This window comes from Nycticebus coucang, chromosome 2 (assembly GCF_027406575.1).
Source record: "Nycticebus coucang isolate mNycCou1 chromosome 2, mNycCou1.pri, whole genome shotgun sequence".
NCBI classification, from domain to species: domain Eukaryota; kingdom Metazoa; phylum Chordata; class Mammalia; order Primates; family Lorisidae; genus Nycticebus; species Nycticebus coucang.
The window spans coordinates 80,017,217-80,040,837 of record NC_069781.1 but is presented as its reverse complement, the minus strand read 5'-3'; the positions used below and the strand labels follow the sequence as shown (position 1 = coordinate 80,040,837).

At 45.1% G+C, this 23,621-nt stretch overlaps 1 protein-coding gene across 3 annotated transcripts in view; it reads left to right on the top strand.

The window, feature by feature from the left end:
• Positions 1-23,621, top strand: part of APBA1 (amyloid beta precursor protein binding family A member 1) — a 248,861-nt gene that overhangs the window by 212,795 nt on the left and 12,445 nt on the right. For 2 of the 3 annotated variants that reach the window (XM_053574724.1, XM_053574713.1), the window contains exons 5-10: positions 2,796-2,941; positions 12,641-12,673; positions 13,608-13,694; positions 15,180-15,365; positions 19,362-19,541; positions 21,689-21,901. In XM_053574724.1, coding sequence (XP_053430699.1) covers positions 2,796-2,941; positions 12,641-12,673; positions 13,608-13,694; positions 15,180-15,365; positions 19,362-19,541; positions 21,689-21,901 — 845 coding nt within the window. The remainder of the gene's footprint in view (positions 1-2,795; positions 2,942-12,640; positions 12,674-13,607; positions 13,695-15,179; positions 15,366-19,361; positions 19,542-21,688; positions 21,902-23,621) is intronic. The other variant, XM_053574718.1, reaches the window with a different exon arrangement.

Genomic DNA, 23,621 nt, shown 5'->3' with positions numbered 1-23,621 from the left:
AATTAGGCCTCCCTTGTGCTGGGTGTGATACAGTGGTGTTCAATTTCAGTCAGTTTCCCTGAAGGATAACTGGCATGAGATCGCGTCTCAAAGTTTGTCCAAGTCCACTATTTGGCTGCTTGGCCTGTCTACAGTCATTTAAGTATTAGGATTGTTTTTAAACATGTCCCCATACTATGCTACACTTACTGCAGTTGAAAAGAGACCCGTTCAGTGAATACAGCTAAGTCAGAGATGAATATATGATATTGGAAATCCCATAGAGAAGATTAATTTAGGATTTTTTTAAAACACTTACTTATATGTATATATATTTTTTGTTCATTTATTTTAGAAACAGGATCTTGGTCTGTCACCCAGGCTATAGTGCAGTGGCACGATCATAGCTCACTATAACCCTAAACTTCTGAGCTTAAGCAATCCTTTTGCCTGTGCCTCCCAGCAAAACCGGAATTACAGGTGTGAGCCACCACACCTGGCCTCTATTTTTTAAAAATAGATGGAAGGGTTTTAAAAACTAGGTATCCCAGGGTGGCGCCTGTGGCTCAAGGAGTGGGGCGCTGGCCCCATGTACCAGGGGTGGCAGGTTCAAGCCCAGCCCTCGCCAAAACTATAAAACAAACAAACAAAAAAAAAAAAACTAGGTATCCAAGATGAGATCTTTCTTTTCAATGTCCAGTTAACAAAAAGGATCATGTTTAAGTAACATTGTAAATGTATCACTAGGAACTTACCATAGAGGACCAAGCCTTTTTACTTTATATAAAGTACAGTGTGGGTTCAAACCTGTCCATACAGTATTTTATATCCTTCCCTGCTATATGACTAAAACTGTATGTTGTTAATAGCCTGAATCCTTCTCACATCTCTAAACCTTTCAGGGAAGGCCCCTGTGGCTGCTGAGAAGTATTTAGATGACCAGTGTGTCGTGGAGGCAGTTTGGGACTGTGTAGCACTCTCAGTGTTTGTCCAGAAGTCTGCCCTGTAAAGATGGAAAATAAGACAAATAACATATTTAATATCTACACGGATGCTTTGTGAAGGCCCTTCCTAAAACACTTTCTTTGTTTCAACAACCACCTTAGTTTAGAAAAATGAATAGATTAAGTGTGTACCCTGATAAGAAGTTTATCATGGGAAGCAGCTATAGAAGCTCAAGACGAGCTTGATGTTTACAGATAAAAACCATTTCAGATTAGTCTACGAGAGGAAAAAGCAAATTGTTTCCATTTCAAGTTATCTAATTTAAGACCTTGAGGTTTTGACAGGAGCTTAAAAAGTATATTTTAGTCTCCTCAGATACGGAATTCAAGTCAAAGAAAATACATAGAATTAAAACCTTTTCTTAGTGAACCTGCTAGAAAATTATGGTAGTCCTAAACATCTTTTAATGTGGGGTAAGGTTTTCAGGTGATTGTGGTTAGAATCAGAGGCCCCCATTTAAAATATTTAAGCTTGGTTAGATTTAAAAGGCTGGTAAATGAGAACAGAAAATTTTGATTTTCCTTGGAATGGATCTGTGTGTGGACTCAGGGCAGGAACATTCTAGCCTGTAAGTTAGTGAAATTAGCAGCATGGGGCCATGGCTTTGGGATAATGTTATCTGTCTTGCAGATTTCAAGTAGTATAGGAGTTTGGACAAGTATCCGGAGAGTCCAGACAAAAAAAAATATTCTGTTTTTCTGATTTATAAAATTTGCTGGCTCGGCGCCTGTGGCTCACGTGATTAAGGCGCCAGCCACATACACCTTAGCTGGCGGGTTCGAATCCAGCCTGGGCCCACCAAACAACAATGATGGCTGCAACCAAAAAATAGCCAGGTGTTATGGTGGGTGCCTGTAGTCCCAGCTACTTGGGAGGCGGAGGCAGGAGAATCGCTTGAGCCCAGGAGTTGGAGGTTGCTGTGAGCTGTGATGCCATAGCACTCTACCCAGGACGACAGCGTGAGGCTTTCTCTCTCAAAAAAAAAGAAAATTTGCTTCCTCCATTATGAATTAAATGGAGGAAGGAGATATGAAAGGATAGAAAATAATAGGGACTGCTGTAAAATGAGATTTTCTATTGTAATAAGACGCATCTATTGGGGGCACCTGTTGCTCAGTGGTTGGGGCGCCAGCCACATGCACTGGGGCTGCTGGCTTTGAACCTGGCCCAGGCCTGCTAGATAGAAAAAACAAAGAAAATAGCTAAGAGTTGTGGCAGGTGCGTGTAGTCCCAGCTACTAGGGAGGCTGAGGCAAGAGAATCACTTGAGCTCAAGAGTTTGAGGTTGCTGTGAGCTATGATGCTACGGCACTCTACAGAGGGCAACAAAGTGAGACTGTCTCAAAAAAAAAAGAAAAAAAGACAGCATTTATTCACCTAACCATTTATCTAGCAAACATTTAGTCGATACCAACTGGGTGACAGATATTAAGACACAAAAGAGTCAGAAATGAATATGACATGGCCTTTGTCCCCAAAGAGCACATAGTCTAACAGAAGAAATGATATCCTTTGTCGCTGGATTTTGTGTTTTGAATTTAAGTAAATATTCGCATCATTTCTCACAGTATATAGCTCGGGTAAAGTAAATTACTCTAAGAAACTGTGCCTTCTATTTTAAAATGAAGGGTGGGTGAAGGCAGACACAGAGAAATGTCTTAGATCAGCAGGTTAACTCACCTGCTCAAGGGTCTGTGTGCCTGGCCCACCTGTGCCAGGACTGAGGTGTGGGGGGTGCAAGGGTGCCATCAGGGATTCAGCAGGGCCCACCCAGGGTGGCTACACTCACCACCATGGCTCTGTGTGTTACAGTTCCTGGACCTTGTGACCCTGAAGACTTGATCGATGGAATCATTTTTGCCGCCAATTACCTTGGCTCCACCCAGCTGCTCTCAGACAAAACTCCCTCCAAAAATGTGCGCATGATGCAGGCCCAGGAAGCAGTAAGCAGGATCAAGGTGAGGGGTCTGGGTGCTCGGAGGAGGACGGCAGGCAGCTGTGGGCACCTGAATAAGCCATCAGGTCAGCCCACAGCTCTGTATCTAATCCTGATGTAGAGGAGAGTGGACTGACATAACACCACAAATGCTGCTTACACAGGTGCCTACTAACAGTTCTAGACAGAAAAAAGATCTCCAAAGTGTACTGGAGTCTTTATGAATACACATGATCTATTTAGAAAAAATAAATGATTATAAACTTTGAAAAGCTGGTATAACGAGGAAAGAAGTCATCTTGACTATTATGTCTCAATTGTGAGATGTTTATCACTGGATTGACACTGACAAGTAGGGGTTAGTGACTTAAACATTCGTGTTACAGAGTTGGTTTAAATTAGGTGGTGTGGCTTTTGACCCAGTTGATCCTGTTCACACTAGATTGAACTGCCTTGCTTCAAGTAAAATGAACCATTTGATTAAATCTAACCTGGCTAGTCTGTACAAGTCAGTGCAAGGATAACCCAGCTTAAACTAGTTTGAGCCAGTAGTAACCTGTTTGAATCTGTTTTATCAAGCTTAAAGGGAGCAAGTTCACGTGATCCAGGTAGAAGCCATTTCATCTGGTTTAAATCGTTTACAGCTAGTTTGAACCAACCAGACCCAGTTTATTGCCATAGAAAAGTAGAACTCACAGGCATCCTCAAACTTTTTAAACAGGGGGAAAATTCACTGTCCCTCAGACCATTGGAGGGCCGGACTATAGTTTAAAAAGAAAACTATGAACAAATTCCTATGCACACTGCACATATCTTATTTTGAAGTAAAAAAACAAAATGGGAACAAATACAATCACACCGCCTCATGTGGCCCGCGGGCCGCAGTTTGCTCTAGAATCTCCACCAAAACCACCTAGAATCATGGACAAACCAGGACAAAGGGGACACTGAAAGTGCTTTCATGCCACCTAAATGCCACTGTATCTCCAGCACCTTGTACCCCCAGGCAGCCAGCCAGCGCCATGAGACCATTTTCCCCCAGAGCCACAGAGAGATTCAGCATCACAATTGAGACCAGAGCCAGGTTTTTCCAGCAAGGTGGAAAAAGCTCGGACTTACTAGAGATGGTCTTACCCAGTGTCAACTGGTCATAGGGGATTGTTCCCTCCTGCGGCCTTTCCCTGTTTCACGCCCTCTGTCATATTCCCAAGCTGCGTCCTGGTGTCTGTGGTAACCCAGGATGAGAAAGGAGGGCAAGCAAAACACAGTCACTGAGAGCCCTTAATCTCTTCATCGAAGAAGAAATACTTCCCCAGCACGTCTTTGTGGAGGGCTGTGCAGAGTTTGGGGAGGGTGGAAAACAAGTGATTGATAAGGTGAGATCCCTGCCCTCAAACTCAGCAGCACAAATGAAGAAACAAGTCTCGGCAGTGAATGTACAGCATGTGTCGGGGAGGAGAGAGGAGAGAGGGCTGGCAGGTGCAAGGTGCCCCAGGAGTGCAGGGAGGCCTGGCCAGGTGAGACACACCGGAGAGGTGGAGGCAGCAGTGATCAGCAATTCCACGAGAGGCCTGCAGAGGACAGGTGGCTGGTCAGGGCTCTTACCTGAACTGGTTCCTGTGGTAGTCACATGTTCAGGCTGGGCCACATGGTGAAAGTTAAATAGTTCATATTTCATTGATGCCCTTGACTATGGTGCCTTTGAGCCCGCAGCTGCTCGGGCAGCCTGCAGTTTGTCAGGACTGGGTGTTCACTGTCCAGGCCTTTCACTGCCCCCTCCCCAGGCTGCCCTCCATCTCTCCTGCTGCTGGGCCTCCACGTTAGCCACTGATCTCACCACCCAGCTCACAGCTGGCCCTTCTCTTAACTCCTCGTGGTACCGTAAGCCAGGCTGCAGCTTTTGGTATGACTACTGAGGGTTTAGGACTTAGTACTTATACACCAAGGAGTAACTTATACCTCCCTAAAGAATGACTATTGTCACAGCACCTGATGTCATGATTACTGACAGGTCCTTCTAGTTTCTTCCACATGTCAGGGACCCTCAGCCATGTCATCTGGAACACACAGATCTTGCCTGTGCCCCAGAGGACTTGACCTGAGGCCCACGTATCAGTGTTTATGTCTTCTCTTAAACGTCACCTCTCCTGGGATGATGAGCAATGGGAAGGTCCAATTCATATAAGCCCACCCAGCCACCCAGCCACCCAGCCACAGAGACGCCACTCGCCCCATGGCTCTCAATAGGAAGAGCCCATAAAAACCTTGGTGCATCTGGGATTCTCAGACTTTCTGAGAATATCCCAGGTTCCCGTGGAGCTGCCGGTCCAGGCTTGGCCTAACTCTGTTTCCCTGTCACCCCTTCCTGCAGAGGGGGATAAATGCCAGCAGGTCTCCCCAGGGGCTTCTCCATCTTAATTTAGTGTCTTTCATACACAGCATTCAAAGAGCCCCACACAGACCTCTCAAGCTACTTTTCAGGCATGGTCACATCCTATTTCAAGCAGAGTAGAAAACATTAAAAACAAAGTCCATGACAGGGACATAGTTCTAACTCCAAGTGTCCCACAGTTACCAAACACAGCACCTGGTCTCCCAAGCAACAGGTGGTGGGGTGGAGGGGACAGAGACCTGGCCTGCCTCAGTCGGGGTCTCTGACAGGGACCACCTCCATAAGACATGTTTGGAAATGGGTGGGGGTGCTTCTGGTTGTCACAGTGCCTGGGGGAACTTACTAGGCCTGAGCCAAGTATGCTCAACACCCTGTAACATCCAAGACAGAACCACACGATAAAGATTCACCTCTACCAAGATGGCAAAGAGCCTCCATCAAAGAAGGCTTCCAGGGCCCAGTCAGGCAACAGAACAAAGCCGTCTGGCTCCCATAGGAGGACTAAAGGGTCCTGAGATGGAAAACTGCATGCTGCTTTGAGGTTAGTTTGCCCAGGTTCTATCCATCACAGTTTCCAAAATCCTAAGGTTCAATTTCATTTTGGGCACCTTGCCTATTTGCCTTCTGATAGCTTTGGATTCCTACAGATGGAGCATCTGTCTTTCCACTCCCCTGTGACGCACAGGTAGTGCTCAGATGGCCTTACGGGAGAAGGGCAGGCACATCGCTTGAACATAAACCAGCACGTAGGGTAGACTGCAGCATCCCTGTACCAGATCCCATGTAGGGCCAATCATACTGTGAATTCTGCCATATTTCCACAGTAGTATCCAATAGCATTGTTAGTTTTCTTTGAAGTCCGGCCACCTCATAAGAAATTATACTTTGAGGCTTCCAAAGGGTTGGTATCCAAAAGTTCCACAATTCATTTGAACCCCAAATTAAATGGCTTTGTCAATCAGAACAAGCACAATAGAGGCTTTCTGTTTATAAATACATTTTAGACCTGCCTGGGAGCAGAATGTGCATCTGGAAAACATATATTTATTTTTACAAGCAAATTAGTCTAGTTTGAGGAATTCATTATAGAGTGGTAAAATTAAATGGTTATGTTTCATTTATAAGTTACAAGTATCATTTTACAATGTGCTTCTATGCATTGGAAGGAACTGTTGCCTATCATTAAATATTTCTGGATTTGTGTTCCTTTCACTTTCATTTAAATGCTCGTCAGATTTGTTTGATGTTAATACCCAGCCAGAAGCCTTTTGATTGTAAGTGGAGATGGCTGTTCGTTTCAGCACTGCCTAGAAAGCGGCTGTGTCAGGGAGCGCACACAGAGGGAAACTGGGGGAAAAGAGCATTTGTGTGGAGCAGCCTGGGTTGGACTCAAGTGAGCTTGCTCTGTGTGGCCCCCATGTGCCTAGGAGACTCCACTCTCTACAAGAAGTGCTACCGTGTACCATGCTGTTTTCTAAAGACAAACTGACCTTTCAGGAGCGAGTTACCTAGATCACCTCAGCAGAAAGTACACAGCATAGGAAGGCGACAGATCTTACAGCGTCCGTCCAAGAAGGATGGGGAAAGAAAAGCTCTGTGGATTTATTTTGCAATCCATGTACCATGTCCTTGACCTCAAGCCGAATCACTGATTAATAACTCCAGCTTTGGTGCTTTCACCTAAACAAAGGTGGAGATCTTTCCTCCTTTGATGTTTTTGGCTTCCCTCTTCCTCTCTTACTCCCCATAGGGATCCCTAGTTTGTCCCCCTCTCTTTTTCCCCACACTGTTGGTTTGACTGGATGAATGTGAGGGAGACCTCACCACGTGTCCTGGTATTTGTGGTGCTTCACCTCTGAGCAGACACGTACTCTGCAACACAGGTTTCCCTTTCAAAGCAGTCTTTAATTTTTGTTTTGTTTTTTGCTTTTTTTTTTATTTTTTATTGTTGGGGATTCATTGAGGGTACAATAAGCTAGGTTACACTGATTGCAATTGTTAGGTAAAGTCCCTCTTGCAATCATGTCTTGCCCCCATAAAGTGTGACACACACCAAGGCCCCACCCCCCTCCCTCCATCCCTCTTTCTGTTTCCCCCCACCATAACCTTAATTGTCATTAATTGTCCTCATATCAAAATTAAGTACATAGGATTCAGGCTTCTCCATTCTTGTGATGCTTTACTAAGAATAATGTCTTCCACTTCCATCCAGGTTAATACGAAGGATGTAAACTCTCCATTATTTTTAATGGCTGAATAGTATTCCATGGTATACATATACCACAGTTTGTTAATCTTTAATTTTTGTTCTGTTTGTTGACTGTGGTGTCTGTCACTCACATAGCAAGAACTGTGTCCTAGAATTGAATGCTGCTCATAGGATTTATACTTGGAAATTGTGAGAATTACTATTTTCTTATTTTCTTTAATTTAACAAAGAATTTACAGAATTATTTGCCAGATGGAGAGAGAATTTGGAGCTATGGTTTGGCCAAAGATTTCCTGCTTAATGTGAGAAGAAAAAGGAATTTGGCTCAAAAAGCAAACTGTCCCTGTGTAGACTCCTGACTCCTGTGAGAAGCATTTTGGGAATAAAAATTAACCAATACACAGTTCTTGACCTTGAGAAACATGCAGTCTAATAAAATAAGCCAAAAGGAATGTTTAAGTAACGTTAGTACCAGACAACCTAGGAATCTGAAATTAACAAGGCTTTTCTGTCTACCAAAATAAAAGAAGTAAAACATGTCTGAACATAATAGCAGAATTAGAAGACGTCTGCCATCTTTCCCAACATTTTTTTACCATCTTTTGTCCTTTGCTAGTGTGTCCTCTCTGTCTTTGTTGTGCATCATTTTTGAGAAGTTATATCCTCGCAGGAAGCCCCCAGATACCTTGGTAATGCATTAGAGCAGTGATCCTCAAAGTGGGATCCCTGAGCCAGCACCATAAGCATCTGGAACTTAGTAGAAATGCAGGTGTTTAGGCCTGACCCTGACCTACCGAGTACCCAAAGTGGGGACCCAGGCCCTCCAGGAGATTCTGATGTCCACTACCCTAGAGAAAGGTGGTACTCCAGCGTTAAGAAGCATCTTTGCTCTGTTCTGCAGCTCCCAGTCAAGCTGAGTACTTGTCACTGATAGGGTTCCATTGGCAAATGAGCTCAAGAAACACTGCCCAGGCAGCACCCATAGCACAGCAGTTATGGCGCCAGGCACATACACTGGCGGGTTCAAGCCTTGCCTGGGCCTGCTGAACGACGACGACAACTGCAACCAAAAAATAGCCAGGCATTGCGGCAGTAGTCCCAGCTACCTGGGAGACTAAGGCAAGAGTTGGAGGTTGCTGTGAGCCGTGATGCCACAGCACTCTACCGAGGGCAACATAGTGAAACTCTGCCTCAATAAAAAAAAAAGAAAGAAAGAAAAACACTACCCAGTAGATCTCATTTTCGGATATTTGCTACATATTTTCTTCTTAAAGGTTCGTTAAGTCCTGTGCAGCAGTTCCTGTAATCATTTGAGCACAGAATACATTATCACCATGTGATAGATACTTACGCTAATGTCTTGTTGCTAGTATTCTCTGGAACATGTTTTGGGAGAAAATTCTGCAGAGAGCTCTGCCCCATGTACTGTCAGTCTTTAATGTGCCCTATGTAGAAACATGCCTCTCCCCAGGGTGTGGGGATCACGCCTGCTCCCTCTCTAGAGAGAACCAAACGTGGAGCCAATGCAGCCAGCTCGCTCCTCTTCCCACTCACCTCCGCCACATCTCCATCCTTATGTTCCGCTGTCATTCCCTGCACTTCATCTTCATTCTCTGCTCTTCAACCAGATGACAGGGCGGCCTGCTAAGTCCTGCCTGAGCCCCGGAGACAGCTTCATGTCCACACAGAGTGCAGTGTCTGTGTCTCCATTCCCGCTATATTTGCAAAGCTCATGCAATTATATCATAGACAGTATTTAGGTGTTTTGTGGCACACACATTTTTGTAAAAAGCATTCATTATCAAATATTCATATGTATACATGTTTGGCTTTACTAGCCTGTCCCAAAGACCAGATTGTTTTATTCTTTTATGATTTCCTTTAAATGTCGAAAATTATGATTTCATTGCAGAATTGAAATTTCTATCATTGTAGCTTGGTCTAAGCCACGTCATCTCCCATCTTGCCTGAAGGAATCCATAATGAGTAAGGAGGATGCTGACACATCAGGCCCTTCAGCTGTGTTACCCCATTTACTCCTCAGAATGGAGGAAGTAGGGAATCCTGCGAGGTAGGGGTGATTAACGCCATCTTACAAACAGAGAAGACATCTTACAGATGAGAAGCTTAGTCAGGTCCAACAACTAGTGGTTTAAAGTGTAGAGTGAGATGGCTTGGGTTTCAATATCGATTCTGCCACATCACGGCTGTGTGACCTTGGGAAAGTTAATTAGCCTCTCTGTGCCTCATTTCCCTCTTCTGAAAAACGAGGATCGTGTAGTGCCTGCCTCACAGAGTTACTGTCGCTTTTAGGTTGATATGTGTGAAATGCTTAGAAGGATTCTAGCACATATCAAGTGCTCAGTAAATGTCAACTAGGGAAAGAAAAGACAGAACAGGCAGGAGGGTCCCTGCTATGACTAACCTGGAGTGTGTTAACAACAGTAAATAAGAAATGTTATGGATAGATGGTGTCACAGGTTGTCCTTTGCACCAGACCCAGGCGGGTGGTGCATGGACACCCATGATAATCCCATGAGATTCAGGGATTTGTCATTCCCAGCTTTAAGATGCATAGTGGCCTTCTATTTCTCTTGGACCTCTCTCTGCTCCTCCAGTTTCACGTTCTAGGTGCTGACCCCCTCACCTTTGGCTGTGTTACATCTAATTGCTTGATTATAATTTGTTGCAGGGCATTTGAATATCGTAAGTGATTTAAAGGTAATATTACTCCAAATGCATAGAATATTTTTAACTTCGTAAAAATTATTTCAGAAGTTACTGAAATAATAAAATTCAGTTTGATTTTTGGATCTTCTTCCTTATCACCTATTATAGCAAAAAGGCAAAAATTGGACATTCCATTGATGGTGGACCTGTTTTCCTTTGGTAGGGCTCTTTCAAATCATAGTTGCCTAGAGGTGAAGAATTGTGACCAACAGTTGTTAGGCTTTGATATGGAAGGAATGGAAATTCCTGTGTTACTGCCATATCATTTCAGGGGAGGTAGAAAACCAACATTAAAGGCTCACAGCAGCCGTTTGTCATGCATATTATAAGTGACCCAGGTGTGGAATAGCCTCAGCTTAGGCCTGCTTGTCAGGTTGGGGAACTTCCCCTGTACAGCAGTTAGGATAACTTGCATTTCTACCTTCAGACTTTTTCAGAGCAGACTGTTCACTCTGAACTCACGGCCACCAGTGGGAGCTGTGGGGTGTCTATGTGTCAACGGGGATGCCCTAGTTTCCCAGGTGAACTAAGACTAGCTATTTGGTGACTGGGTGGCTGACTCATCCAGTTTCTCTACAGTGAGGCAGTCTAGGCAACATGTTTTAGTCACTAATGAAATAGAGATGTGCTGCTGAGGCAGAAGAGCTCTCCTGCAGGTGAGTACCGAGAAATGCACCATGCTCCCATCACACCAGCATCTGCAGTTTGGCCACTGCCTCACCATCATCGGTGCAAGATCTACGTGTATAGCAAGCCTTAGCAAAAGCCAGGAAATCACATCATGATGTTGGTAAACTATAATCGTATAACAGCAAACACAAATAGAGCGCCTCTAATACTCTGGGCACTGTTTGGAGAGCTTTGTATTATTCATCTCATCCTCAAAGCAGCCCTACGAGGTGGATACTCTTCTTATCCCCATTTTGTACATGGAGAAACGAGGCACAGAGACACTAAATAGTTTGCTCAAAGTCATACAACTAGTAGGTGGCAGAGCCAGGATTCCGTTTTAGACAGTCCAGCCCTGCTTTTATCAACTATATTAATCTTTTAATTGTGAGTAATAGGGGAATATTACATCCATTTTTAGTTAGGTGTGAACTATATTACACGTATTTAAGGCAAGATGTATTACTCAAGATAAAGAACAATGAAAGGGTCAGTTCAACAATAAAGCATACCATCTGAAATGGGCATATACCTTACAGCACAGCATGAAACAGCAGATTTTAACACATCTCAACAAACAGTAGAACAAACCAACAAAGAAAATCAGCAAGTACATAGAAGATTTAAATGGTACTCTGAACCAACTTAATTGACCTGCTTGACATTGGTAGAATGCTATTTCCAACAACTGTAGAATGTGTATGTTGAAGTCCGCATGACACATTCACACAGTCAAGTCATCTTCTTGGCTGGCCTATGTAAGCCTCAGCATGGTACAAAAGATCGAAAGCGTACCAAGTATATTCTCCGACCACAATGGAATTAACTCAGAAATCAGTAACAAAAAGATAAATAGAAAAGCCCCCAAATATATTGAAATTATTAATACAACTCTAATCCAAGGTCCAAGAAGAGATCACCATAGAAATTATAGTATGTTTTCATGGAAAAATAATTAAATTGCCATATACCTAAATTTGTCGGACATAGCCAAAGCAGTGCTTAGAGGAAGATTCGTGGCATTGTATCAGAAAAGAAAAAAGCTTGAAAAGCCATAATTTAAAGTTACCTTAAAGCTGAGAAGAAAATCAGGAAATTAAACCCAAGGAAAGCAGAAGGAAATAAAGGTTTAGGCTGGGGGTGGCGCCTATGGCTCAGTCGGTAAGGCGCCGGCCCCATATACCGAGGGTGGCGGGTTCAAACCCGGCCCCGGCCAAACTGCAACCAAAAAATAGCCGGGCGTTGTGGCGGGCGCCTGTAGTCCCAGCTACTCGGGAGGCTGAGGCAGGAGAATCGCTTAAGCCCAGGAGTTGGAGGTTGCTGTGAACTGTGTGAGGCCACGGCACTCTACCAAGGGCCATAAAGTGAGATTCTGTCTCTACAAAAAAAAAAAAAAAAAAGGTTTAGGCTGAAATAAATTCAATAGAAAAACAGGCGTATGATAAAATCAATAGAACCAAAAGTTGGTTCATTATAAAGATCAATTGTTGTTAAGTATAAGAAGTACCTCAATACATTTCCTTCATCTCATTGCCCCCATCATCAACTAAATTCTGAGTTAGCAAATCAGTTGGAGTGGGATTTTTAAAGCCAGCCTTCCTCCCACAGAAATGCTTTCTACCACTAATGGGTACTAGTGGGTCAGTTCCCTTTTCAACTTTGAGTCTCTGCAAATTCTTTTCTAACTATTCTCCTATCTCTGTTTGTTCCATGCTAAGCAGATGGCCCAGAAATTAGCCAAAAGCAGGAAGAAGGTGCAGTACAAACAACTTCATCAGCTTGGTGTTCTGCCTGTTCTTTTCATTTGTTTCTGTTTTGCCTTTTTCTGTTTTTGTTTTCTGCATCCAGCAAGTTTTTGTTCAGATTTCTTTTTGAACCGCCCCATAAGCCAGCGTTTCTCCAAACTCAGTTGCCTAAAGTGGCCGTTTTCTGTTGCTCATTAGTCATTTCACGTCAGAGGAGCGGCAGGGAGCAGATTGGAGATGCTAAATGTATCATGCAGTGGTGTAGAAGTTCTTCAGGGGCACTGATGTGGCAGGGACCTGGGTACGTTCAATTACAGTTACATTTGACTTGTGGATCTGTCAGATTGCTGGATGCAAAAAAGAAAACTCGCTGATAACCTCACATGTGCAGAGTTAACCCCTAGATGACCCAGACTGCTTTTTTGGTTGTGGAGCTTATGAACTACTCCTGGGATGTTGAGGCTTTGGGGCTCTTTCTTAATGGGGTGGCTTCAGGAGTGGGCAACTGCTTCTGTGTTTCTGTGGTGGTACATGAAGACCCTCTTACCAGAACTGCATCCCAGTGGCCCCATTTGCACCTGCTATCAATATCATCCCCCACCAGTTCAAGCAGGGGCAAACTCAAAGTGACTTCTTCAAGGTCCTTGGGTATGAGAAATCTACTTCATTGGGTTACTGTTTCTATTGGTTCTACTGGTTGCTTCTAAGTGAGGAAGCAAAAGGGCTTCCACACTTTTCCCTGTGACCTGGAGATGCTAACTCTCGTCCATGTGTCCATCCTCTGTGTGATAGCTTCAGCTTTGGCAATTTAATCCTAGAGTCTGCATTGCCGTTCTGGTGACTGTGTCTTGGTGCCTCTGTGTGTGAGCTAACCTACTCCTTATGTACCTAGGTTAGGGGAGTGTAGTAAAACTTTCTCTTGATGCCTTTTTTTTCTTCTCAGGCTCCTGAAGGTGAATCTCAGCCAATGACCGAGGTGGATCTCTTCATTTCTACCCAGCGTATCAAAGTCTTGAATGCAGACACACAGGTATCAGCTGGTGCCACCTTCCCCCGAGGTGAAGTTTGGTGGTGATGTGTGTCTGCGGAGAAGCTGTCCCTAGGTGCTGGGTTCCTTATGAGCTATTATAGAAGTGTTTGCAGTGCCTCCTTCTGACTGGGATATGGAACTGCTTTCTTAAAGCTCAAGGGAAATGCTAAAGCATAGGTGTTGTTTAGCATCCTCGTAAGTTCTTTTTTTTCTTTTTTTAATTATTGTTAAATCATAGCTGTGTACATTAGTGCAATCAAGGGGTACAATGTGCTGGTTTCATATACAATCTGAAATATTCTCATCAAACTGTTCAACGTAGCCTTCATGGCACTCTCTTATTGTATGTAGACATTTGTATTCGGCCTTTAGTAAGTTTCTCCTGTACCCATTCTAAGATGCACGGTAGGTGTGGCCCCACCCGTTACCCTCCCTCCACCCTAACCTCCCCCCTCCCTTCCTTGGCCCTTTCCTCATAGTCTTGTGCTATAGTTGGGTTATAGCCTTCATATGAAAGGTATAATTTACCTTCATAGTAGGACTGAGTACATTGGATACTTTTTCTTCCATTCTTGAGATACTTTGCTAAGAAGAATAAGTTTCAGCTCCATCCATGTAAACATGAAAGAGGTAAAGTCTCCATCTTTCTTTAAGGCTGCATAATATTCCATGGTATACATGTACCACAATTTGCTAGTCCATTCGTGGGTCGATGGGTACTTGGGCTTCTTCCATGACTTAGCAATTATGAATTGGGCTGCAATAAACATTCTGGTACAGATGTCTTTGTTATATTGTGACTTTTGGTCTTCTGGGTATAAACCTAGTAAAGGAATTATAGGATTGAATGGCAGGTCTATTTTTAGGTCTCTAAGTATTCTCCAAACATTCTTCCAGAAGGAACGTATTAGTGTGCATTCCCACCAGCAGTGTAGAAGTGTGCCCTTTTCTCCACATCCACGCCAACATCTCTGGTTTTGGGATTTTGTTATGTGGGCTACTCTTGCTGGGGTTAGGTAATATCTCAAAGTAGTTATGATTTGCATTTCTCTGATGATTAAGGATGATGAGCTTTCTTCAGGTGTCTGTAGATCATAAGTTCTTATGAAAAGGTTCGTTAACATGGATAGGCTAGCACTTTGAGAAATTTTGTTTAAAATCACACACACACACACCCTAAAACAACAAAACAACCATGCTGTTTATATTTTTATTCTTTTTTTAAAACTTCCCCACCAAAGAGTCTATACCAGTAGTAAAATATTTGAAATTTCTTATTTCTTTTCACCCGCTGTAGGTCATTTCCTGCTCTTGGTTAGCCGAGGGGAATGCCTGAGGGTGGGTGGGTGGGCATAGGTCTGCCAATAGGTCTTCGTAGTGGGCGCTGGAGCCCACCCTGCGTGTGGACCAGATTTGGCTGGCTATGAAGTGGCACCTTCATTAGATGCTGTGCCGGACTTAACTGCCCTTTCCTCCTGCCTCCAGGAGACAATGATGGACCACCCTCTGAGGACCATTTCCTACATCGCAGACATCGGGAACATTGTGGTGCTGATGGCCCGTAGGCGGATGCCCCGCTCCAACTCCCAGGAGAACGTGGAAGCCTCGCACCCATCCCAGGATGGGAAAAGGCAGTACAAGATGATCTGCCACGTCTTTGAGTCTGAGGATGTAAGGGTGGCTTCCTTGATCTCCTTCTGGGTATCCTGGGTGGCCATTGGGTGACCAGGTTTCACTTAATTTCTCAGAACGTGAGTCAGCCTAATTCATCATATGTTAAACATACTTACTGAGCAACTACTGTGTGCCAGGCATTGTTCAAGAGCCAGGGATATGCAGCTGAATAAAACAGACCAGATACTCATAGTGAGGGTTAAAGGGAGATAGGAAATAAATTAACAAATATACTTAATGTAAAATTAAGTAGTGGGCAGCTATATAGTAAAATAAAGCAGGGTCAGGAGTAGAGGAACAAGGGCTATTTCAGGCAGGGGGTAACAGAGTCCTCTCTAGAGGAGATGACGGTTGAGCAGAGACCTGAAGAAAGGAAGAATAAGAAAGGAGTAGGTGCAGAGGCCCTGAGGCAGGGGCCTGCTCTGTTAGTGTGAGGAAGGGCAAGGAGGCCACGCCACTGGAAAGTCTGGAATGAGGGGAAAATGGGAAGAATTTGGTCAGTCCATGAAGGACCCAAGCAAGTCTCCGCTGAGCATGAGGGCATCATAGGAAGACAATTCTTTATTCATAGGACTGTCCTATGAGCTACAGTAAGATTAGCATTTGCCCTCCTCCCCACCAGGACAGGAGTACCACCCTCCCCCCAGCTCCTCCTGACACAAAGCCAGTGATTCCTATTCTCTGGTGGTGAGGGCAACAGAGAAAATTTGTTTACAGTAGAGGCCACTCTTTCATTTGACCTTCTTCCAGGTTTGTGCCAGAAGTTGCTGGTGAAGCCACCAGACTTCAAATTGCATTAGCACCTGAGCTGATCCCAGGGCCAGGGCAAGCCTGGGATGCTCCCTTTGAGGATGGGCCACAGCCCCACATGGTTCTGAACTACAGGACCCCTCCCCAGCCCCACTCACCTTCTGAGGGCCATGTCAATGCCTTTGTGCTAATTTTTCCTCCTCTCACAGAGGAATAAGCTGTGTTTCTTATGTGGAGCGGAGAGCCCTTATCTGTTTAAAAGAAAATTGCGTGTGATGACCTTGGCTCCTCCTTAAAAGAGGCCATTTTCCTCCAGTAGAGTGTTCATCTAGCTGCAGAAATTGTCTTCTCCAAGAAGTTAGGAATCAGAGGCCATCCTGCTTTTTCTTTCCCTATGGCCATAACGTTGGGAGCCAACGTTATGGCCATAGGGGGGAGTTGCTGACACTTCTTGTCACTGTCCTTTACTGGTCTCCTTCTCTAGGAAGCAGCCTTGGGACAAGGTCAGAGAGCTTGAACGGCCTCTGCCTGCCATTTTCCCTGCTGTTCTCCCCCACCCATTCCTTAAAGCTAAGGACAGACATGCATGAAGATGAGTTTTAAGAGTTTCTCAGAAAGTTCCAAAAGAATGGAAATTTGGGGTCTGAAGCTCCTGTGTTTTACGTGGCTGGTGAATAAAGTGGAGTTGGCACAGCTCACCGGGCCCAAGGATGCCTGCAGGGCCCCTGCCACCTCCACCTGGCTCAGAGTTCATAAGGAGGGTTTCTGCTCCTTGGGCCTATCAGAGAGGAATGGAAAGAGTGGAGAAGCAAGAGTTAGGACAAGAATGGACCCAGGAATCTTACCCCTTTGCTTCCATGGGAGTGCGGACAGAGCATGTTGCCTTCTGAGCTGGGAGAGCTGGGTTTGCATCCCACCTCCGTGTGCACGCTGTGTGGCTGCCCGGCCTCAGGTTCCTCTTCTGTAGAGACAGTGCCTCCCTTGTTGGCCTGCTGTGGGACTCTCATAGATATTGCACGTAAAGTCCAACACATGGCAAGCAGCCCCTTACTCTCAGCTGCCAGTGCGTTTGCTGGGTGTATCCATTAGTGATAATCAGGAAGTCTACCGGTCACATCCCCAGGGATATATGTTTCACTTTGTCTGCATGTGCCTCTCTGATGCCGGACGCGACGCCTCACTGCCTCTCAGCTTTGCAGCAGGGAGGAGGGAAGTAGCTCTTGATGTAACCTGGAGCATGTGAAATCCCCAGATTCTCAGAGTTAAGCTTTTATTTCCCCGTGGCCAGCCACATAGAAAGTTTTGGTTTTACTGGTAATTCGTTTTTTTTTACTAACAATTAGGGAAAACAGGGAAAGGAGGAATGGAGATTAGAATTGTGTATGTTTTTATAACATTGCTCTAGGGATTTTGTGGTTTGGTTTTGCTTTTCTGCCCATTCCTGATCTGTCCAATCTGAACAGTAGTACAGATGTATAATTCCAAAATCTAAAAAGCTCTGAGAAACGAAAGGGATGTTTGCAGTACATTGGCTGAGAAACCTGGCTTGAACTGCCATGAGGCAATGGGTAGGATTTGTCTAGCTTACCAGGAACGCCACACATTTTGCTGCAGAAATGTTACTGTGTTCATTTATTTCTCCAGATCCTGCAGAAGTTACTGAGCAGTGTCTAGTACATGCACCTTATTACCTTTCCGAAATCTGAAAAATTGCTGAATTCTGAAATATAGCCTGAAGAGTCTCAGATGAGGAAACTGTCACAGCACTGACGTGAAGACTCATGCGACAGCTCCCGTATAGCATGTAATGCAGTGCAGGCCCATAAGAAGGCTCAGTTGTTGGCTGTGCCAATTAATAATGTTGCTTAATTAGTGCAGGGAAAGTCGTCAAAGCCCAGGGTAGGAGAACAAACAATGAAAGCCAAGTTCCCCTCCTGTGAGCTGCGTAACCATGAGAGGGTCCTTTGTGTTTCTGGGCCTCGGTCTCCTCAACTGGGAAATGCAGGGTTAGAGTGAATCAGAGTGCTCAACTCCATGGGGACAACACTCCCTTGCTATGAGAAACATTGTATAATGCCTCATTATTACCCTGAAATGAAATTCATAGATAATTCTTTTGAAAGTCTTTCACCAGATAATCAAAATGTGGCCATAAATATAATACAACTATAATATAATACAAAGAAGAATGAAAGGAGAGCCAGCTAAAAGAAAGTTATATTACGGCATGTAAATGCTTGGGTCCAGCCATTCTGAAAGACATGCTGCAGTAGTCACATGCTTGCCCCTGCTTGATTAATAAGTTTGGATATAGGTGAGCACAGTGTTCAGTGGAACATGGTAGCACTTTCCATTTGACATTTCAAGTTGAGGGCTAAATAAGAAAATGCACGCACACACACAGGTATATACACATACAGACATGCAGGTTGACCGTGCTCCACAGCAGATGTGCAGGTTGACAGGGATGATGTGATTTTATTGGCAACTCTGATACCATCAGCAGCACTGAAGCTGATGGGTTTCCATCCTTGAAGCTTCCTCCTGGTAAAGCACTGGACAAAGCAAAATACCAGCTTATCTCAATGTACACAGTAGTATTCCTGAAACATTCAATGTGTTAAGCAACATGGTGGCCAGGCGCTGTGGCTCACACCTGTAATCCCAGCACTGTGGGAGGCTGAGGAGGGAGAATTGCTTGAGCTCAGGAGTTGGAGACTTACCTGAGCAAGAGTGAGACCCTGACTCCTAAAAAAATGAAAAACCCAGGGGCTTCCAGAGGCTGAGGCAGCCAGATACCCACAGCCCAAGTCTGAGGTTGCAGTGAGCTATGACGCCATTGCACTCTGCTCAGGGCATAGGGTGAAACTCTGTCTCAACAACAACAACAAAAACAAATTAAAGCCACATGATGAAAGTCTTTGTGTTTATATATAAATCAGAGTTGAGTCCTGGACTCAGATGTTTAGAAACAGGTGTTACATGTACATGAACGTCCAGAAGGATGTTTGAAAATTATGCAGGATGTAGGATGACTCACCATTGTGTAGGGTTGTCCTTTGCATGGCAGGAGTCCTGCATCTCTGATTACTGTCCCCTGATTATAAAACGGTCATCATCCTAATCAAAAACATCCCCTTCACCTCTAGGAGGACCATAGTCCAGGTGGGGAAGTACACTGGGCGGTCCCTCAAGGACATCAGCCCGCTGACCACCACCTTTTCTCTCTGGCTGCTACTCTAGGCCCAGCTGATTGCACAGTCCATCGGGCAGGCCTTTAGTGTGGCCTACCAGGAATTCCTCAGAGCCAACGGGATTAACCCCGAAGATCTCAGCCAGAAGGAGTACAGTGACCTGCTCAACACCCAGGACATGTACAATGATGACCTGATCCACTTCTCCAAGTCGGAAAACTGCAAAGATGTAGGTACTTTCCTGACGCCATTCTCTGGGCTGGGTCAGCAAGTGGGGTCCGGGGGGAGGGGGCAGCCCTGCTGTGGAAGTGAAGGCAGGTGGAGGGTGAGGAGTGCGCAGCTGCAGGGCGTTGTGAAGGAGCTGCTGTCTCCTGGGGCTCTGTTACTCCATGCTATTGTGGATGGGTGTAAACAGAGGGGCAGTGCGTCTGCTTCTGGACATCCTGAGCTAAGTTTTAGGTGAGTTCCAGAGGTGGCTGTGACCTGAACTCTGCCCTTGGGAAGACTGCAGTCTAGGGAAGGGTACCCAAAGTTAAATGATGGTGCCAGGCACTAGAACTAGTCAAAGCCAATTGTACTTGGCAGAATGGAGCAGATCTCAGGTTTCAGACAAGAGATGCTGTGCTCCCCCAGGGACCCCCTTACTGCTCTAGACCAAGCTCTCCAGGAGTATCTAGAAGAAGACAGGGCCATCTGAGCTGGTGTGGAGGTCTGGGGAGTATTTGGAAAGGCAGAGGCAAACAGGGCTGGACCAAAGTATGGGAGTCAGAAAGCTCCAGGTTTGTCTGGGAAGTGAGGAAGGGAATGGCTTGGCTATAGCAGGGGCTGGGCACAGGAAGGGAGATGTGGAAACCAGCACAAGGTCCAGGTCAGACCTGGAGGGCTTGCAAGTCTAAATGAGGGGTTCAGACTTTATCCCATAAAGTAGAAAGAATTTACAGCCAGTCCACTAGTATCTATAAGGTGCATGTAGGTGAGGTTCCCAGAAGCAGAGCTGGAGGTGGAAATTTGGTCAAGAGGCTTATGTGGGAGTATGGGAAGCAAGTGATGGGGCACTGAGGAAAATTGTGGTCTTCCTGGGTGAGAGCTTCCCCCTGATCCAAAGGGAAGCTCCAGCGTACAGATTGCAGGACAGACGTGTCCCACCTTGAGGTAAGAGTGCTGGCAAGCCTTTGTGCCCCATGCCAGCCACTAACCAAGGTTGGGCAGGGGGTATATTAGTTGTGATGCTGTAATGAAGTACCACAGATGAGGTACCTTAAATGACAGAAATGTATTATGTCACGGAGCTGGAGGCTGGATTCCAAGAGCAAGGTGTTGACAGGGTCAGTTCATTCTGAGAGCCATAAGAGAGGGCTCTGTTCCAGGCCTATTTCCAAGGCTTCAGATGGCTGCCTTCCCTCTGCACGTGTCTCTGTCCAAATTTTCTCTTATAAGGACTTCAGTCATGTTGGATGAGGGCCTATTTCCCTAACCTCACTTAAAATCAATTACTTGTGTAAAGACCTTATCTCCAAGTAAAGTCACAGTGTCAGGTACCGGGGCTTCATACTGCAACTTTGGGAAGACACGACTCAAGTTGTAACAGGAGTGTCTCCTCTTTGGCTGAGGATACTTCTTCAGGGAAGGGGCCAACTGTGGGTGCCAGGAGCTGGGGGGAGGGGAGATGCCTGCGAAGGGGACTGTGTCAGGCCCCAACAAATAACACACACACACTCTTGGTGGAATGTTCCCAAGAAGTGTCTTACCCTTGTGTGACACTCTGAACCACCCCCATCCCTCAGAACACAGGCCTCCCGCACTGACTCCTGCCTTCTCTGCCCTGCCACTGCAGGTCATAAGAAGATCATGTGTGTCCAGGATGCGACCTTCCTGGGTGCATGCCCAACCTTTTGGTTGTAATTAACTTCAGCATCGCTTTTTTTCTTTTCCCTTAACTTTCTCCATTGTAGGGAGGTGTTTCTGTATGTTTATTTATTTTTAACTCAAGAATCTTAAATGTCAGAATTTATGAAGCACTGTGGGAGGGGGAGACCGGCACATGTAATTCAAAAAGCTATTTCTGAAAACCATAACAGACACAGCCTCTTTCCCTGGCCACTAGGAATACAAAAAAAATGTTTTTAATTAAAAAAAAAAAAACCTGGTGCCCCTCATGGCTGTGTGCTGAGGCAGGATTGCTTATGTGAAAAAGTAAATTACAAAAAAAAAAAGAGTGCAGACCATGTGAAATTGTTTCTTATAAATTCCAAGTGCTGTGGAATGCAGAGAAGACAGGGATTCCCCTGGCTGAAGGAAAAGGGGGAGAGGCTTTGATTTCTGCCACCACCCCAGATGGTTGCTGATTCGGGCTTTCTGATATTTCTTTCCTTGTAGGTTTTCGTAGAGAAGCAGAAAGGAGAAATCCTAGGGGTGGTGATCGTGGAGTCTGGCTGGGGGTCCATCCTACCCACCGTGATCATCGCCAGCATGATGCATGGAGGCCCTGCAGAGAAGTCGGGGAAGCTGAATATTGGGGACCAGATCATGTCCATTAATGGCACCAGCTTGGTGGGCCTGCCTCTGTCCACCTGCCAGAGCATTATTAAGGTACCTGAACATGGGAAAAGTCGGCTGTTATTATAGACCCAAAATGACATGGAATGTGATGGCATCTAATCAGTACTATCTATGAATGTATCCTAAGTGTCAGGCTCCAAGGGAGACACAAGTTGTTGTTTACAGATTCTTTCCTGAAATTGATTTTAGATCAGGGCTGGTATATTAGCTCACGTAACATATCTGAGAGCGTGCTCATGGCAGACATCACCAGTCAATCCCAGCATTATCCCACTAAGCCTAGAATCAGCCTTAATAGAACTTTTCTCATCTCAGTAATCCATACCATCACTTATGGTCAGCCAGATGTACTTGACATGACTTGCCATCCCTATTAAAAATCATCAGAATACTTCAGATCTGAGAGCACTTTTTCCTTCAAGTGGCCCTGGCTATGATGCTGGTGAGTCTGTCCTCCTCCAGAGCCTCTGTACTGCTATCCCCATGTGCTGGTTGCCATAAGAAGAAGGAAACATTCTAGTCCGTGTGTTCCTTTTCTTCCCTAGCATACATATTTCTTGCTCAACCTGAACTGATACTATGATGTAAGAGTAAGAAAAGTTATTTAAAGGAAAATTACATGTAAATATTTGAGAAAAATTAGATTTTCACCCTGAAATGAAGCAGCCATGTGTAGTCTTTTGAGCACATTGGTACTTGCTGACTGCATGGCCAGTGTGACCAAAAATAGTTGCCCTCCACTGAAGCCTCTCAGACCCCAGCAGCACACTGTGGATGGACTGGGGTTGAACAGCTTCCTTTGGTCCTACAGGGGTTTTCTGGAAGACTATTAGCTAGAACATAGCTATCTGTGTGTGGGGGGTGGGGGGGCTGCGTGTGTGAGACAGAGAGTATGCTTATGGCAGGCATCACCAGTCAATCCCAGCACTATCCCAGAGACAAAGAGAGAGAGAGAGAGAGAGAGAGAGGGGAGAAGGAGTGGATTCATACAGTAGTCATTATGAACAAAAGAAGATCCCAAAATCCAGCCTCCTGGGGGTTGGGGGGAGCCTGAGTGGGAGGTGAAGGTGAGTGTATACATAGGAATGGTGTCTCTTTGTTTTTAATGAAACAGATTAAATTCGAATTCCACATAAGATAATCATACCTAGAAAGACATAGTCCTCATTGGCCTCCTTTAATCTCTTTTTGTTGCTTCTTCTACCTAAGTGAATTTTACCTCTTGCTTAACATACATTAAAGATAAGATTAGAGAATTTTCTTGGAACATGCATACTCATTCAGACATGTTTCATTGGGCCTCTGTGCGGTGCTGAGCTGAGCCGTGGTGAAGCGGGGCTGGTGGTATGCGTGTGGAGGGTAATTACAGACAAGAAAGTGGCCCTGATAGCAACATGGAGGGGAAAGGCTGTAAGCAATAAGAGGGACAATTTTACGTGATATTTAAATCGACTTTGAAGGAGTAAGACCTAGGTCAGTAGCAGAAAGGAAAAATGGCCCTTGCAAGTTTCTGCTTGAATTAATGGCCAATGGGCTGGCATTGAGCCAGGGAGAGACGGGGTTCAAGCCTGGGCTGAGAAGGCTGGTTGGGTGCTGCCATGACGGTGTGGGAAGGCAAAGAGTGACTAGGCATGGGGAGGCAGGACCAACCCACTTTGGGGTCTCTCTCTCCCACCGGTAAGCAAGTTACTTGCTGCACACCTTGCGTGCACACGTGAGAACTGCCAAGGGCAGTGGTACCCAGAGACAC